General features: G+C 34.8%; 1 protein-coding gene across 1 annotated transcript in view; it reads left to right on the top strand.

Moving 5' to 3' along the window:
- The first annotated feature begins 77 nt into the window (after window positions 1–77).
- Window positions 78–18,475, top strand: part of WDR36 (WD repeat domain 36) — a 38,072-nt gene continuing 19,674 nt past the window's right edge. The window contains exons 1-13 of the mRNA XM_008014117.3: window positions 78–383; window positions 2,681–2,708; window positions 5,006–5,106; window positions 6,652–6,769; window positions 8,582–8,714; window positions 10,344–10,398; window positions 11,689–11,821; window positions 12,041–12,216; window positions 12,559–12,679; window positions 13,156–13,221; window positions 13,911–13,997; window positions 15,156–15,301; window positions 18,034–18,148. Of these exons, the coding sequence (XP_008012308.2) occupies window positions 135–383; window positions 2,681–2,708; window positions 5,006–5,106; window positions 6,652–6,769; window positions 8,582–8,714; window positions 10,344–10,398; window positions 11,689–11,821; window positions 12,041–12,216; window positions 12,559–12,679; window positions 13,156–13,221; window positions 13,911–13,997; window positions 15,156–15,301; window positions 18,034–18,148 (1,528 nt within the window). The 5' untranslated portion in view covers window positions 78–134. The remainder of the gene's footprint in view (window positions 384–2,680; window positions 2,709–5,005; window positions 5,107–6,651; window positions 6,770–8,581; window positions 8,715–10,343; window positions 10,399–11,688; window positions 11,822–12,040; window positions 12,217–12,558; window positions 12,680–13,155; window positions 13,222–13,910; window positions 13,998–15,155; window positions 15,302–18,033; window positions 18,149–18,475) is intronic.

Genomic DNA, 18,475 nt, shown 5'->3' with positions numbered 1-18,475 from the left:
GGCCAACGGAACCAAAGTCACGCCTCCCATGTGAGCTCTGGAGGGAGAACTTTATGTGTTGCACTGAGGGCAGTCTCCGGAAACGCGATTCGCAGCGGGCGCCGGAAGCGGTCTTCTGTCTTCAGCTCTAGCAGATGACTGTTCCACTAGACACGCTGAAGGGACTGGATACGTGTTTTCCTTCAGGACCAGAGCTGAGCGGAGCCGGGATCGCGGCGGCAATGGAACGGGCCTCAGAAAGGCGCACGGCCAGCGCGCTGTTTGCGGGGTTCCGGGCCTTGGGATTTTTCAGCAACGACATTCCACACGTGGTGCGGTTCAGCGCGCTCAAGCGCCGGTTCTATGTAACAACCTGCGTGGGCAAGAGTTTCCACACCTATGACGTGAGTGACTTCTTTCGTTGACTTCCCCGGAACCACCCTCCTTGGCCCCTAACTCTGTCTCGAAGCAATCCGGTTCACCCTTACCATCTACCACGGGCTTCCCTTCTTTAACCCCTCCCTGTCCTATTAATATTTCGCCATCCGGTCACATCCACGTGCTGATTTAGCACTTGCAGTCCTCCTGGGTCGAGTTTCAGAGGCAGTCTGGCCAAGGGGAAACTGCTTGATAACCCCTCAGTTGTATGGCAATAATACTTGTTCAGTGAATATTTATTGACCTTCCCTTGAAGGTGGAAACATAATTAAGACAAACCTCTACCTCTTGCATTCTTAATGAGAGAGAAAAACATGCACGCTATTACGTTATTGGTGACACGAGCTGGGTTAGAAATTCACTCTAGGTAACATTGGGAGAACCGCAGGTGGTGAGATAAATTACCGTTAGGGAAAGTATTTGATAGCAATCAGTTATTTTCAACTAATGCAAAGTGTCTGGCACTGTCACTCTAAGCCTTGCAGCCGTTTCTTTGCAAGATAGGTATCGTTATACCGTAGCACCTTTATATAAACTACAAAAGTAAATTTCAGATAAATTACTTGTTAGTGTTGATTTTTTTCTCCTTTAATGGCTCATAAATCATTGTAATAGTGTCTCTTGTTTACTTGTTTCTTTTGTCTTCTCCAAAAGAGTGTAAGCTCTGTGAGAGCAGGAACCTTGATGAGGATGATAATAGTGTTAAATAAGTACTTTATTTTCTGGAAAACATGTTGTAGAGTTGTCTCTCTTGGAGGATTGTGAATGGCTTATTAGCAAGAAGAGCTGGGAGTTAGGAACCAGTTGAGTTAGTGGAAGAGGAAAGTGAGGGCAGAGCTGAGGTTAAGAGCAATTGGGTTTCTCAGAGTCTGAGTTGGTAATGGAGACAAGATGGGTTAGAACCATATCATTAAGATATCATGTGAGAGTATTTAGTGTTACCATTCTCTACACTTGTTCCTTGCTTGCTAAGTTTTACTTTTGCTGGTTAATGTTTTCTTCCTTGAAATGTAATTTTTCTAAGTTTATTACTTAAATAACTCTTCAAATCTTGTCTTTGTTACAGTGTCTTTCCTGACACTGCGTTACGCACAGACACAGGTGTTTTTCCCTATATTCAACTTCCAAAGAAACCCTGTGGTGAGGAGAGTAACATATTTGCACATTTTATAAAGTTAACAATTTACTTACTGTGCATTGACATTTAGTCATAATAAAGATGGCTTTTAACGTCTCGTCTAGTGCTAACACTGATGATACATTCGTAACATCATGGCATGTAAATGTTCTTTACCCAGACTGTACACTACTCAGATTAACCAATGCATTGGGCTATGACCTCTGAAACAGAAAATACTTGGGAGTAAAAAGAAAAAAAAAAAAAATGGAGCTAATGAACCTAAGTCACTAATTGGGTCTACAAGTGCTCTATCCCATGACTATGGCTGTATATGCTGTCCCCAGTCAGACTTCCTACAGTCCTACAGATTAGTTTCTTCTGCAGGGGAAACTAGACAAGTTGTGAATAGGTGGTGATAGTGATGGTAGCAGCTATCATGTATTGAGCAATTACTATATGACTGAGCCCATTCTATTTTACACAAATTTATTCATTGAATCCTCATAACAATCCCATAAAGTAAATAAATACCTGTTTTACAGATGAAGAATTTGAGGCACAGGGAACTTATTTTTCCAGGGTCATACAGCTGGATCAGTAGCCATGATTGGGGTCAGCAAATTACAGTCTGCAAGCCAGTCTAGCCCACTGCTTGGCTTTGTATGACCCAGGAGTTATGAATGATTTTGACATGTTTAAATGTTTGTGGGGGTAGGCTGGGGGTGGGGAGAAGGATATTTCATGACATGAAAACTATGTGAAAATCAAATTTCAGTACCTATAGGTAAAAGTTTGATATACCCGTGCACATTATTTATGTATTAAGTATGACTGTTTTCATGCTATGGTGGCAGAAGCTAGTAGTTGCAACAGAGACCACATGCATTGCCTGCAAAGCCTAAAATAGTTAATATTTGGCCCATTATAGAAAACATTTACCTACCCCTTCCATTACCACTCCTGGTGAAATATAGTTGAAAATATAAACTTCCCTAGTAATGAAAATTAGAGTCAGTAAGTGTCTTTCTTACGAAGGACAGCATAGCAAATATATGTGTGAGGTTATAGCTTACTCTTCAGGTGTTAGGTTATTATGATTGTGTTTGTTAATGAAAATTTAACCTTTTTTCTTTTTTTAAACAGGTTCAGAAACTTAGTCTGGTTGCAGTAAGTAAGTATGGACTTTATTCTGAATTTATGCACATCTAAAAAAATTTTTTTTATTTTGACATAAATTTGAGACTTACAGAACATATAAGGAAGCCAGGGTAACATGTATGTCTTATAAACTTACATTATCCGCAACAAAAAAGGGTGCCAGGATAGAATCATGTTTTGCTTTCAGTTGTTACGTATCTTTATTTTCTTTAATCTGGAACGGTTCTTTGGACTTTCTTTGTGCTTGATGACATTGACACATTGACATTTTTGGAGTACAGGCTCATTTAGAATGTCCTTCAGTTTGAAATTTTTTGACATTTCTTCAGGATTAGATTCAGGTTGTACCCGTTGGGAGGTATCACGGTGAATTGTATCAGAAGGCACATGCTGTTGGTTGGTTCTGTTCCTGATAGTGATTGGTTAGGAGGCTCTATTTTAAAGTTAGGCCGGTCGCGGTGGCTCACACCTGTAATCCCAGCACTTTGGGAGGCCGAGGCAGGTGGATCACGAGGTCAGGAGATCAAGACCATCCTGGCTAACACAGTGAAACCCCATCTCTACTAAAAATACAAAAAATTAGCCAGGTGTGGTGGCAGGTGCCTGTAGTCCCAGCTACTCAGGCGGCTGAGGCAGGAGAATTGCTTGGATCCAGGAGGTGAAGGTTGCAGTGAGCCAGATCGTGCCACTGCACTCCAGCCTAGGTAATAGAGTGAGACTCCGTCTTGAAAAAAAAAGAAAATTAAAAAAAAAATTAAGTTAGTGTTTTGTCCTTTGTAACGGATAAGTATCTTTTGGTAATATGCACTGGGACTATGTAAATATCCTAGTACTCTTCAAAGTTATTACCTGCTGCTTTTAGTATTTTATGATGATACTTGCCTGAATCAGTTATTAATATGATGGTTGCCAAATGCATGTTGATTATCCTTAATCCAAAAATTTGAAACCCAAAATGCTCCAAAGTCTGAAACTTTTTGAGAGCCAACATGATGTTCAGAGGGAAATATGCATTGGAACATTTCTGATTTCAGACTTTCAGATTAGGAATATTCACCTGGTTATGCAAATAGTCCAAAATCCAAAAAAATCTGAAATCTGAAACACTTCTTGTCTCAGGCATTTCAGATAAAGCATAGCTTTTAGTGATTTTCTTTTTCCATCATTCCTTCTACTGTAAGGAAAAGTTTTCCCTTTTCTCACATTTTGGTATTTCTTTCCAATGGAAAGAATTTTAATAATAGATTAGAAGGCAGAAGAAAGGCATTGGAACTTAAGTTGAATACAAAATTGAATGATAAATCTATAAAACAGGATTATGCAAACAAATCCTAATATGGAATTTGCAGCATGAAAGTACAACAATCCTCTGTCTACTAACTCTCCTGCCCCAAAAGAGGAAATGGAAATGTAAGTGTGACCAGGATACTGAGAAAAGAATCATATGTCACGTGAGAAATGCTAAAGATTGATAGGCATATTTCTCTTGGAGAAGACTGTAGAAACAATATTGTCTTTAAATGTTTTAGGAGTAGGCATATAGAATACCATATGGAATATTTTTGGGTTGGTCAAAAGTTAGATTTAGATTTTGAGTTACTTTTAAAATTTTTCTGGAGTTATTAGTGAACTTGATGTTCCAGAAGATATTCACGTGGGTCAGGCGTGGTGGCTTATGCCTATAATCCCAGCATTTTGGAAGGTTGAGGTGGGCAGATCACCTGAGGTCAGGAGTTCAAGACCAGCCTGTCTAACATGGCGAAACCCCGTCTCTACTAAAAATACAAAAATTAGCTGGGCGTGGTGGTGCACACCTATATACCTAGCTACTCGGGAGGCTGAGGCAGGAGAATCAGTTGAACCTGGGAGGCGGATGTTGCAGTGTGCCAAGATTGCATCACTGCACTCCAGTGGGCGACACAGTGAGACTCCGTCTCTCAAAAAAAAAAGAAAAAAAAAGAAAAAAAAAAAGATGTTCACATGAAGACTGGGTGACTGTCAGAGCTTTATGTATCAGATGACAGTTTTTTCCAAATAACCTCAAAAAGCTTTTCATTTCTCTAGGATTATGTTTTTATTTCTGCAAATCCTAGACATTCTCTTAGGGAAGGACAAGGTGATTTCCTATCCTTAGTTTGATAGTTACTATTAGATATTTGAAATATTTTAGCCAAAATTTTATACTCTGATTCTCAACTTTGATCTTTATATATTTTTTTAAATTATAACCATGAAAAATGTTGTACGTATACTTGAGGTTTCTGGTTAACATCTTAAAAATCCCTGTTTCTTTCATTTGGTATTTGCTAGGTAATTCTGTTCCACAGGATATCTGCTGTATGGCAGCTGATGGCAGATTAGTCTTTGCTGCTTATGGAAATGTTTTCTCTGCATTTGCCCGTAATAAAGAGGTTGGTATCACTAAACTGCTTGTTTGCAGTCAGTAGTTGTTTGTTGTGATAGTGGAGGGAACTTTAATTCTGTCATTCTTTACCTGGCACACTCTGGAACTCTGTAGTATTCTTTTTTTTCTAATATATATTCAGTTTTCTGGAGGAAGATAAATTTTCAGAAAAGGCTTACTTAAAACTGATGCTTTCCTTCAGTTTCTTTGCCCAGAGATGAATATCAGAATAACTTGGAGAGTTTCTTCAAAATTTTTTATGCCCAGTCAGTTCCCATCTCAGGAGTTTTCTGTTTCGTATATTTGTAGAGATGGGACGTAATGTGTATTATTAAGTGTATTTTAAAAATACTTTCCTGGAAAAGTTCATATTTGCACTACCACTTTATGTGGGTTGATTATTCATTATGCATAACTTAGCTTATAACTCTTTTTCTGAAAACCAGATGCCTGTTCCCTATTTAGAGAAAGCTAGATTCTATGTTTTCTCCACTGCTAAGGAAAGATCTTTTCTGGTCTAAATTTACCAGTTGGTTTCTGAATTTGTCCTGGAACAACTAGGTTGAGAGGTGACCTGGCCTTAATGGTCTAGAATGAAAGGAAATATAGGAATGGGAATACAAGGATAGCCAAATGATAGTATCACTGTACTTGTCAGGGACTTGGAGTGAGGTGGTTCCCACAGTCTTTCATCATCACTACTTGTGGCAGAGGAAGGTAACTTATCTGTAGAGTTCTTTAATGGAAGGTGTTCAGATTTTTAGAATTGGAAAAAATGTTCATTTTTGTATTGTTGTTTATAGTTTTTCCAGGGAGATATATATGGTTTACATGAGGAGACTTTATCCCATATGTATATCCTATATGTGGTTCAGATGCAGAGACTTTAATAAAGGACCTTTATGCACAAGTGTGGTCAGGGTTAGGGGAACAAAGTAGGGGTGGGGAGGCATCGGACACTGTCAACTGTAGAAAGTTGTTACCACCCCTAAGGCCAAAGGGCCAAGGAGAAGAAACAGTGTTACTGGAATGTGGTGAGAACTGAAACCATGGAGAAGGGGCTATACTTATGGAGGGATCAGCTACTGTAAGGATCTCTGTCAAAGCAGAAAGGTATGGGGAAAAAGACCCTATATCCCCCTTTCCCATCTCATTTGAAAGCCAGTTGGTGATGGAGTCTGTAGAGATCAGCCTTCTGGAATATACCATCTCGCTAGGATAGATGTAGTTGCACTGATTGAATTGGGTGAGGGAACTAGGTATGTGTGCACGCCTCCTCTCTAACCTAAGTTGGAAGACTGAGCTTCAAAGGTCTCATTTCTTTGTACTAAATGGACAGTTTACTTTCTTATTGTTGAACTGGCTGAGGGAGCAGATTAACATGCCTAGTTCCTTCATATCTATGCGTTCATCCTAACCTTGAATAATCAAAAGTTGGGGTACATTTCTTAACAGAAGCATCTCCAGATTAGCCTGTTTTTGGGATAATATGAATAATATGACATGATGACTGAGTAATAATATGAAATTCTTTTAAACTTCGATATTGTAGATAGTACATACCTTTAAGGGTCATAAGGCAGAAATCCATCTCTTGCAACCCTTTGGAGACCACATTATCTCTGTTGATACTGACAGCATTCTTATTATTTGGCACATATATTCAGAAGGTAAGAGTTAACTCACTTATTGGCTTTATTTTAGGGTAGTATGTGTTTAATTAAAATTTAAAATCTATGTAAATATCTATGCCAGAGATTTAGCCTGTAAATAGTAAGAAATTAAAAAAATTAAAAATCTTTAACATGTATAAGAAAAAAGTTCTAAGTAAGAAAGAGATAAACAACTGTAGCAAGGTAACTACTTATAAACTGTTTAATGTGCGTACCTCAACTAATGTACTTTCCAATGCAGTTCTCCAACTTTAATGATTTGTTATATTGTTTTCTCTGTGGAGTGACTATTGATGTATTTTCATACCAGAGTAATTCTTGTTTTGTATTTTCAACTTTTAGTAAAGGAGACTGTAATAGTAAACTTGATCTTGTAATCTGAAGGAAAAGTACATCCATTTCCTAGGGATATGAGTCAGTTTCTTTCAACTATGATAGTCTTAGACAGTGACTATTTTATGGGATTATGTATCTTTAAACATGAAGAATTTATCCCTAGGATATCTACACCTTTCCTCAATAAAATACTGGCTTCATTATGAATTGAATCTTTTAAGTTCTTTAATGTGGTTACATTTTTAGCTTATATTGCCTCTTGGTTATTTCATTGTTCAATACACTGTGGGTTTTTTTTTTTTTTTTTTTTCTTTTTCTTTTTTCTTTTTTTTTAGTAAATATCCTGAAGATTACATTTCTGGGAATTATTCCAAGTTCTTATTTCAGATTAGTAACCCTTTTCTTGTTTTGTGTTTGCTCAACTAGAGGGAGGGAACAGAATTCCAAAAGTATTCCTTGTGTAGATAGAAGTTAAAAGGGCTTTTATTAGGTTACAGGATCTGGTTCTTACATTCCAGCAGACTCTTGATGCTGATGGACCAACATTTTTGTTGCTGTTATAGCAGCATATTGAACCAGTATCTTCAGGGAGCCATTTGTAGTGATGAATAAAGTCAAGGATCTCTTAAAATAACATTCAAAGTAAAGTTTATATAATTTTCACCTATACTGTACTTCCTAAACTGGGGTACCCATACCCCTGGGATTGTACAGCAGTGTACCAGAGAGTATGTGAACCTAAAGCTTAAATGAAATGTACCTTCTTTGATACTCAAATTTATTGGAAAATATAGTAAAACATTGTTTTAATCATGGAGGAACTGTAAAGTAAAAACCAGAATTCAAACATAGAAATTTTGAATGTAACCAAAGATTTCAGAGGGTTTTTTGATCTTGGAGCAAGTGACCACTGGTTATGGCACCCCCAACTCCACAGGGTTATAAGTTTTTTTCTTCTTCTTTATTAGAGGTTCTTTTGTGGGAATGTGTGAGAAGTACTCTTAATAGTTTCACTGAGGTGTGCCTTTTATTTTTGGCATTTTTTGAGTGACCCATCAAACTTTCTAGATAGTTGGCTTTTCATTCCTTGAAAGAGCTAAGTATAAGTACTTCACTTGGAATATTCACTCCTGTCTGTTGATCAAATTACAGAAACATTAATGCTAATCCTTAGGATCTTTTATTTTAACTTTATTATCCTTTTCTGTAAAGTAATTCAAAAGTGAATGAAACTTTTAATAGTATTTTTATTAGAAGTTGTAGAAAATTTTTGACAGTCTAAATTACATTTTCAAGTTGCCCCTCATTTATTTTATTTCTCAAGGAATGTTTATAGATTAGTATCTAAGTCTGTGGTTTATTTTAGCATATAAATCTTTGATATGATAGACTTACTTTAAGTGATAAATATATGGTTATATAAAACATTTTAAACTGTTTTATAACAAATAATTTTAACTTTCACTTTTGTAGAAGAATACCTGCAGTTGACTTTTGATAAATCAGTATTTAAAATTTCTGCAATTCTGCATCCAAGCACCTACTTGAATAAAATACTGCTGGGCAGTGAACAAGGAAGCCTGCAGTTGTGGAATGTAAAATCTAAGTAAGTGTTTTAGTTAGAAAATAATATAGTTGTCACCTTATCCTCATCAACTACTTCCTAATGCATACTTAAGTCTCATTTATCCCTGTCCTTATATATTTATTTGGAGGGTTGTCTATAAATACAGTTGGTCCCCTATATCAGAGGAGTCAACCTCGGATCAAAAATATTCAAGGAAAAATAGATAAATAATAATACAACAATAAAACATCACATTTTAAAATAGTACAGTATAACAGCTATTTACATAGTATTTACATTATATTAGCTTTTATAAGTAAGCTAGAGATTATTTAAAGTATATGCATAAATATGTGAAGGTTGTATGCAAATACCACACCATTTTATGTAAGGGACTTGAGCATCTGTGAATTTTGGTATCAGCAGAGAGGGTGGGGAAGTCCTGGAACCAATCCCCCACAGATACTGAGATATAACTGTATGTTTGCTTTTGGAGTTGTTGTTGCTGGCATCACATATGTGAAAGCTGGCATGTGATCCTGACGCTTGTTAGACAGCTTCATAAATGCTCACTGAAAAGTATGTACTAATGACCTAATAACTAAAGAACTGCTATAGAGAAGGCTCTAATAAAGTAATAGGAGATCCATCAGAAAATAATAATTATGAGATTATGACTAGGGAGGCTCTAATTTTCCATACATGAAGATTTTCTATACATGAAAATGGTAAAGGATGGAAAGGCAAATCAATGACAATGTAGTGCTAGCATTTAGAAATGACTTTTCGGGTTTAAAGTACTTCCATCGCCTCCCATAGATATGGCACATATCTGTAATATTGGTGTAGCTGGAGGGCTGGATACTCAATTTTGAATACTTCTACCCATTATTTAAACATTTATCAGTAGAAAAAGGTGGCAGCTCACACTTCTTTGTGTAGCATTTTGAAAAGCAAACAAAAATATTTGACTATCCAAATTGTTTTTTCCAAAGTCCTTATCAATTCAAAAGGGAAAATAAGATTATTAAAGATTTAATGATTTGAATCAGTGTTTCATTTCAGTTTAACAAATACCATTGACTGCCTACTTTGTGCTAGGTTCAGGGATAGTGACTGAAATACTGTCTTTGCCCATTTACATAATTTAGTACATGATTTAATACTTTAATGATAATTATAATGATTTCAGATACCTCTGTTTGCTCCATGGATGTGTTATTTGTCATTCATGGCTTGCTTCTGAAATTGAGAGCAGCATTACTGTTGTCATATAACAGTCATATAACATGCAAATAATATTGTTATTAAAATATAAGTTATTCCCTTTCATGATGATGTTTCTATAAAGATATTGCAGTCCTAAATTTTTTTTACTGTAGTCTGTAATATAACATGGTTTTTACTCATGTATTTTTTTTTCCACCTGGGACATTTTATTTCTTAAAGAGGTGGCATAGCATAGTAGTTAGTTTGAGATCTAGAATTTGGACAATATTACTAACCTTGTGACGTTAGTTTAATTATCAGAATAGTGTGTGGAAGAGTAAGAACTTAATAAATATCACCTATTATTATTTCACTTTTTAATGTGTACCGATATTGTTTTCCTCATATATATATATATATATATATATATATATCTTTCAACTATTTTTCTTCTTATAGTAAACTTCTATATACATTTCCAGGATGGAAACTTGGAGTGACAGCTCTTCAGCAGGTTAGTATTTTTCTGTTAAGTCAAAGAGGAAACAACGTTAATAGGAAAATCCTTTAGTTTCAGGAATCAATCATAATTTTAGACGTAAAGACAAAACAATATATAGCTTAGTTTACCTTAAAATTGTTAGCCTGAGGAAATAGTGTTTTGGAAATGTAAGTTAAAACAAGTAATAATGCCTTTGCCAATAACGCTTATGGAGTCCTTTGTGCTTATAGTTTGACTTTAAACCTGTGATTGCTATAGATCCTTGTTACTAATCATTTTGCAAGTATATGTATTCCATTGTCTTGTGTAGCTTGGAAATGAGTGTTCAGCAATGCAAGGGGTATTGTAAGCCATGCAGAGAAATTTGTCAAGATGTTGAGATTTATGGTTTGAAATTATTGGAGCCAAAATCCTAATGTTTGATTCGATGATGGACTATTTAAGAAGTAACTGCTTTTTTTAATGTGCAAAATATGTATAAATAAATGAATGCATGTCTACAGCAAATCCTGTGTTTCTATTGGCCACATATGTAGCCAGTATACCCTTATCTTTCTCAGTACCCATTGTCTATACTTGCCCAATTTATATGTATTCCTTATCTTCTCTTACCACCATCAACCTAGCTCCACTTTTGCCTATCCAGAAGACTCCGTAAGTATCAGAGGATTAGGTCCCTTGAGGACAAGGGATTATATTTTTTTTTAGTATCTCCGTTTCTACACAGGGTCTCATGCATAGTAGACAGTTGATGACAAATTAATAAAACGTGTAGCCTGATTCCATTCTGTAATGATATTGGACATTGATCTTTGCTAAAATAGAGAAATTCATAATAGATCCTGTATGTAAGACGTGTATTGTAGACCGTTATAACCATAGAATATTAGAACTGGAACAGACTAACTGTATAACTTTTTTTTACCTTTCTCCTTTCTAGGAATTGTCTCCTTTTACTGTTTCCATCCGGTCCAGTGATCTGTAATGATTTTATACATAGGTTTCTTTTTCTGTTGTGGCTGTTTTCTTTCTAAAATCTTACCAGCCAGGTTTTGGGAATGGGGATGGGGTGTTGACTGGCAGAATTGAAGCTGGGAGGTAATTTGGAAAAGTTGTTTCTGAATACTTCTATGCTGAATAAAAAAGTATGCTGGAATGGTAATACTTGTTGAGTTTTTCTGCCATCTTTAAGAAGATACTTCATTATTTCTTTTGACAGCACCTAATAAATGATGCATATCATCAGGATTATTAAAACTATTTTGCTTTAGAAAATAAAAGTTTGAATAATCTAATTTTTAGGCACCAGCTGTGGATGTTGTTGCTATTGGTCTTATGTCAGGTCAAGTTATCATTCACAACATTAAATTTAATGAAACGTTAATGAAGTTTCGTCAAGACTGGGGACCCATTACTTCAATATCATTTCGCACAGGTAACTTTTAACATACTTATTGATAGAAGATAAGAACACTTAAAATTCATTATTTAAAAGTCAAATGTTTTTTGTCTTCTGGTAGCTTAATCTAATAGAAGTGAATGAATACTGTGAATATATAGTTCTTTCTAACTTTATGGATTAAAAGGGAAGAGAGAATTCTTATTTTGGGGGATCTAGAAGTATTTTTCTTGATGTATTTTATTTTAATAACAGATGGTCATCCAGTAATGGCAGCTGGAAGCCCATGTGGCCATATCGGACTCTGGGATCTGGAAGACAAAAAATTAATCAACCAAATGAGAAATGCACACTCTACAGCAATTGCCGGACTGACATTTCTCCATAGAGAGCCACTTCTTGTCACAAATGGCGCTGACAATGCTCTCAGGGTATTAGGATTGTTGTTATCTTCCTGACTCATCTAACTTACCCTTTGGGTTATTACAAGCTTGCTTTAATGTGTCAGCTTTCAACCTAGAAGATGAAAGGAATATGGAATGAGATACTGGTATAGATGAGACAAAAAACACAGCAGGTGACATGATTGCAGCGTAGTGGGAAAGAATTACAGTTTATTTCTCTCCCAGTACCCACTCGCTCCCTTGTAGCTCCAGGGTCACTGGCTTAGCAAGCACTACTCAATGCCAGTTGATTTATGTAGGGGGTGATTTGACTACTTGCAGATCAGATGGAACATTGTAGAAGAACTTTACATTTTTATTTCTTGGCAGATATGGATATTTGATGGTCCTACAGGTGAAGGCCGACTTTTGAGATTCAGAATGGGTCATAGTGCTCCTCTTACCAGTATCAGATATTATGGACAGAATGGACAGCAGATTCTAAGTGCAAGTGAGCTTCTGTTTCATACTATTAGTTTATTTCAGCAAGTATTGAGATGTGGGTGCCCAGTATTAGGTTTGATATTTATACATATTTAGATTCACGTATCTCTTTGAGTGATTTAGAAGTCTGGGTAAAACTAAGAGTCCTTTTTGTCTACTTGAGAAGCACTATAGATATTATTATCTGTGCTTAATGTGTCCTTCTGTTTACTAACCTCAGAGACAGAATGGTCAGATTCTAAAAATTCTGTTAGTCTGCTGAAAATTATTAGTACCTCATTTTCATTTTATCCTTTGTTCTTACTAAATGCCATTCTATAAAATGTTCAATATTTTAATGAAGTAGTTGCAATCTGGTTTTCCCTTTAAACTGTCCCAAACTGTAACTTCAAGATTTTCAAATAGAATTTTATAAAATTTGTAATTCACATAGTCCCTTGTTTTGATGAAGCTTGATTAGAGATTTTCTGTGTATATCAACAGGTCAAGATGGAACTCTTCAGTCGTTTTCCACAGTACACGAAAAATTCAATAAGAGCTTGGGACATGGTAGGTCCTTTGCAAGACAGAAAATAAGCTGGTCACGAAAGAAACATTTTGACATTCTGTGAAACAACTGGAAGAGGTTTCATTAATGCATTTTATTTTTTCTCGGATGAACTAGATAAACATGTATGGAAGAGGTAGTAAGATTCCTAGGATCAAAGTTGCTATAGAAGTGGTTGAGGTTCTGCTATGAGGTTATTGAAAAAGGTTAGACATCTTGGGTGGTAAAAACATACGGCTGCCACCCAAAAGATGTTGATGGCCTTACTTGAGCTACTGCACAGTGCACAGTTTTTAAAATGGAAGGTAGCTTAGAGAAAGCATCAAAGTAAGCAGCATCCAATTATTTTGCTTTAAAGCAATCATTTTGTTCTCTTTCCCTTTTCATAGTTTCCAGCCTTTGAAAGATTTTATTAAACAACAAAATCTTACTCAGTTTTATTATTACTAATTTTAAGTGACTATCTTATACAATTCATGCATGTATATAAATTTAAACATTTTTTAACAATATCTAAAATAACTTTTCTTAGAATTAAAAAATAACAGTGGCAATAACATCTTTTGTTTTTGACTTAAATGGGAATGTCTTGAACTTTATAGTTATAAGACAATGATAACTTTTCTTTTATATACACTTTTTATTAAGAAGGATTCATAGCTATCTATGTTCCCCTCTCCCCCAACCTCAGGGTTAATAAATAAAAAGAGAGTCAAACGTAAAGGACTTCAGAATACCATGTCAGTGAGACTTCCACCCATCACAAAGTTTGCAGCAGGTAAGTAACTTCATACTGTGTTTTGAGAAGTTCTCCTTTGTCATTTATTTCCTACTGTGTGCTATTTTGTTTTCTCTGTTTTAATAAATGCTTTTACAAATATTAATAAGCATTCAGAAGGTAACCCCAGGTGCATGCTGGTCTTGTGTGAAGACTAAAAATGAGTTATTTTAAATGTAACTTCTCATCTATTAACCTTAGGCTTTGCTCTTCTCTATAACAGGTATTTATAATATTTGATTTTATAGCCTTTCTTTTTGTTTTGTCATATGCCTAGTATAATGAAAGTTACTAATGTAAAAAGAACTGGAACAGCAAAGTATGAGAACACAGAGGTCTGACTAATTAAGATCTAAGAATACTGAGGTCTTAGTATACTATGTCATTTGATGAATGCTTCTTTCAAAGAAGTGATTTTAAGAAAAATATAAGATAATGGGTTTTTGCGTGAAATCTATCATGGGAAATTACTGTGTAGGCACCATTTCTATTTGAAAGTTATTATTATGACACCTTTCTGTTTTCTTAGAGCTTGAATGATGTTTCTAAATACATTTGAATCACATCACTCATCTGCTTAAAATTTTTTAGTGGCTTCTTACACCTTTAGAGTGGAATCTCATCTCCTTAACATGACTTCCAAGACCTTTTGTAGTGTGGTCCTGATTGCCTTGCCCTACTCCTGTCCCTCCCAAGAAGATACTACACTTACTTGCTGTCCTCCGTTTTGTTCGTTTTTTCTTGTGCATGTTATCCCCCCTGCTAATTTCTACTTGTTCTACCACTCTATCCAGAGAGCCATTCACTTTCCCCAAATCTCCTGTGTGGTCTTATAAGAAAACACTATCATACTTTATGATGTGATAATTTCTTCTAATTAGAATCTCTTGTTAGGTATGTTAATTAGCTTGATTTAGCCATTCCACAATGTATACATATCACAACATTATGTTCTATGCCATAAACATAACTACACACACTTTTTATTCGTCAATTAAAAAATAATAACTTCTTGTTAGATTGGAAACATTGCTATCAGGTATTACCTGTTTATTTTACCGTTGTATCCGTAGTGTCTGAAATATTAGCTGCCTAATAAGTAATAGATGAATAACAGAATGAAAAGTAATTTGATTTATAATTTTCATTACGTTTTAGAGGAAGCTCGTGAAAGTGACTGGGATGGTATCATTGCTTGCCATCAAGGTAAGCTATCTTGCTCAACCTGGAATTATCAAAAATCTACAATAGGTGCTTACTTTCTCAAGCCAAAAGAGATGAAGAAAGATGACATAACTGCAACAGTAAGTGAGCTTGTTTATAAGAGTATCTTCTCTTTAAAACTTTCCTATGGAAATCTTGTTATACTCAAGGTTTCTGATCATAATATTGATTGAAAGAACGTAGTTTAACATTTTAAAGCATTGCGTAACCCAAGGCCACAAAGATTTGCTCCTGTGGCTTGTAAGAGTTTTCTAGTTTTAGCTCTTATATTTAGGTTTATTCTCTCTGAATCGATTTTTGTGTATGGTATGATAAAGGGGTCCAAATTCGTTTTTTTGCATGTGGATATCCAGTTGTCCCAGCACTATTTGTTCAAAAGACTATTCTTTCTCCGTTAATGATCTTGTTACCTCTACTGAAAGTCATTTGACCTTGTATGTAAGAATTCAGTTCTGGACTCGGAATTCTCTTCCATTGGTCTGTATGTCTGTTCTTATACCAGTACCACACTGTCTTGATTTTGGTAGCTTGTGGTAAGTTGTGAAATCAGTAAGTGTGATTTCTCCAGGTTTTTTGTTCTTTTTTCAAGATTGTTTTGGCTCTTCTGGTCCCTTGTATTTCCATATGGATTTTAGAATGAGCTTATCAATTTCTGCAAAAAAAAGCAGCTACAATTTTGATAGGGATTTCATTTTGATTTTGCAGATCAGTTTGGGTGTTGTCTCTGATCTATGAACATGGGGTGTTTTTCCATTTATTGAGATTTTTCTTAATTTTTCAACAATATTCTGTAGTTGTTTGTATCTTATACTTCTTTGGGTACATTTTTCCTAGTATTCTTTTTAATGTTATTGAAGTAGAGTTTTTTTTTTTTTTTTTTTTTGGATTGTTCATTGAGAGTGTGTCAAAATGCAGTTGATTTTTACATTATTGATCTCATATCTTGTAACCTTGCTGAACTTGTTTATTACTTCTAATAGTTTTTAATAGATGCCTCTGCTTTTGAAAATGCTTATTAAAAGTGTAACTCAACATTCGACCTTGTTTTATACAAATGGCATCGTAAGTATGTATATTCTATTCTCCGTAGTATGAAAATCCAGTCTTAAGTTTTTATATAATTTTCTAAACCATAAAGATTCTATCTTACACTCCCTTAGGGACGTTTACCTACATAGTTTTGAGTAAAGGTTATAATAGTAGTGGTAATCACAGGTAACATTTTCTGTGTGATTACTTTGTTCCAGGCTCTCTGTCTAGCATGGATTATTTCATATTTTCCTCACAACAGTCCTACAGCACGGTGCATTGGTTAGCTGCTTTTTATGGACAGTAAAACAGGTTTTATGAGCAATATGCCTAAGATCAATGTAGCGAGTAAGAGGCAGAGCTGGGATTTTAACCTGAGACAATTCATTCTAGAATCTATTCTTATAGCCCATAGGGATCACTCATAGAACATTTAGTATGTGTGTATACTATGATATGTGGCTGGAGTTGAGTCATTTGTCTGACAGTCTCAGCTATCTGGAACAAAGCCAGTAACTGATAAGTAATAAGCAAAAATAAGCATAGAGAGCCTGTGCACTAAAGTACAATTTGTTACTCAAAAATAACACTCACGGGTTTATTTTTGCTTTGTTTGACTTAGATAATACATTAGAATGAATAAATTAGAAGAGATCGCCAGGAGCAGGGCAACTAAAAACAGTAACTTCCTTAAAAGAATCTAATGCAGGACAGTGTAGGGCCTGTATTACTTGTAGGTTACAGCGTACTAGCTCCTTTAGTTTCCTAATTGTATAACTATACAACATAGCGTAAACATTTATGAATTTTTCAAAATAGGTCAGCTTAATGTTTGTGTTTCATTTAGGAAGATAAAATGTTTTTTAACCATAGTAATTTCCTATCTGAAATACGTATTTTTTTTTTAAAGAAATCTTTATTTAGAAAAATGTATGTATGTAAAACATATTTATGTGATGCAATGTAAATATGTCTTGACTCAGTGGTATGTCAGACTTTATGTTCCTTTCCTTAGTTAAATAAACCTTCATTAAATCCTTTCTATTTAGTTTGTATAAGTCATCTGTTTAGATGTAAATTCAATATAGATGTAAATTGAATTATCTCTTGGGTGGATGACATCTGACTGACACACATTGGCAATCAGTTATTTCTCCAGCCGTGACCAAATATGTAGCCAGTCTCATGTTTTCAATATAGAGAAAATATATTGACATAATATTGATATTTTAAGTATTAAAATGAGTTTATATTATGGAGGCTGCTTATAAACCAAATATTTTCTCTGTAGTGTCTTATATATTTCCTTCCTAATATGTCATAATTAAAACATTTTGGGCTTTTGCTTGGCCATTCTAACTAATGGTATGTTTTTTGTTTGATGTCAGCTGTGGAAGCAGTTCCAAAAGGCAAGACAAAAAGAAATTAGGCAAAAGGAATGTTTTGACTTTAGCCTTGTTAATAAATTAAAAATTGAAGGCTAGTCCTATATATAGTTCTCTTGACTTTGTACATTTAAATCGAGTTAACCTTAGTTATGTTTTGTTTTCTTAGATAATGATTCTTCATACTTTTTAAAGAATGGAGATAGAATCTAGCTTGTATGCTTGTACACCCAAATAAAATTACTTTATGTTTAAAAAAACTAACAAAGCAATTCATTTATCATACTTTTTTTAAATAAAAAGGAATAAGTAGATAAAAAATACTTTGGAAAGCATAAAGTGCAATAAAAATGTTAGTTATTTTCTTTGTCATTTGTGGGTTGTTTTTTTTCTTAAAGGCAGTGGATATAACTTCTTGTGGAAACTTTGCTGTAATTGGCCTCTCATCAGGAACTGTAGATGTATATAACATGCAGTCTGGTATACATCGAGGAAGTTTTGGCAAGGATCAAGGTATAGAATTTTTTTCTTTGTTTTTAATTAATATAGGTAGATATAAGACTAGTAGTGAAAGCTGGCATGTATAATCTTTAAGTGCTGGGCATTTTGCTAAAGTTGAAGATGGGTTATAATCAACTCTATATGGCAGATACTGCCATTGTATCATAAGGACCATGTTGAAAGAGAAAAGTCATAGGCTAAGAGTTTTGTGGATATTATTCAGATTAATTTTTTTTCTTCTCTCCTTTAAGCAGAAAATCTTAACAAACTTTTCAAACCTATGTTGTATCGATCTGATTTCTGTTTTTTTACTCGAACAATATTAATAAGAATCTTCTT

This window comes from Chlorocebus sabaeus, chromosome 23 (assembly GCF_047675955.1).
Source record: "Chlorocebus sabaeus isolate Y175 chromosome 23, mChlSab1.0.hap1, whole genome shotgun sequence".
Lineage (NCBI taxonomy): Eukaryota > Metazoa > Chordata > Mammalia > Primates > Cercopithecidae > Chlorocebus > Chlorocebus sabaeus.
The sequence above is the reverse complement of the archived record's forward strand: the minus strand, read 5'-3'. Positions and strand labels throughout refer to the sequence as shown.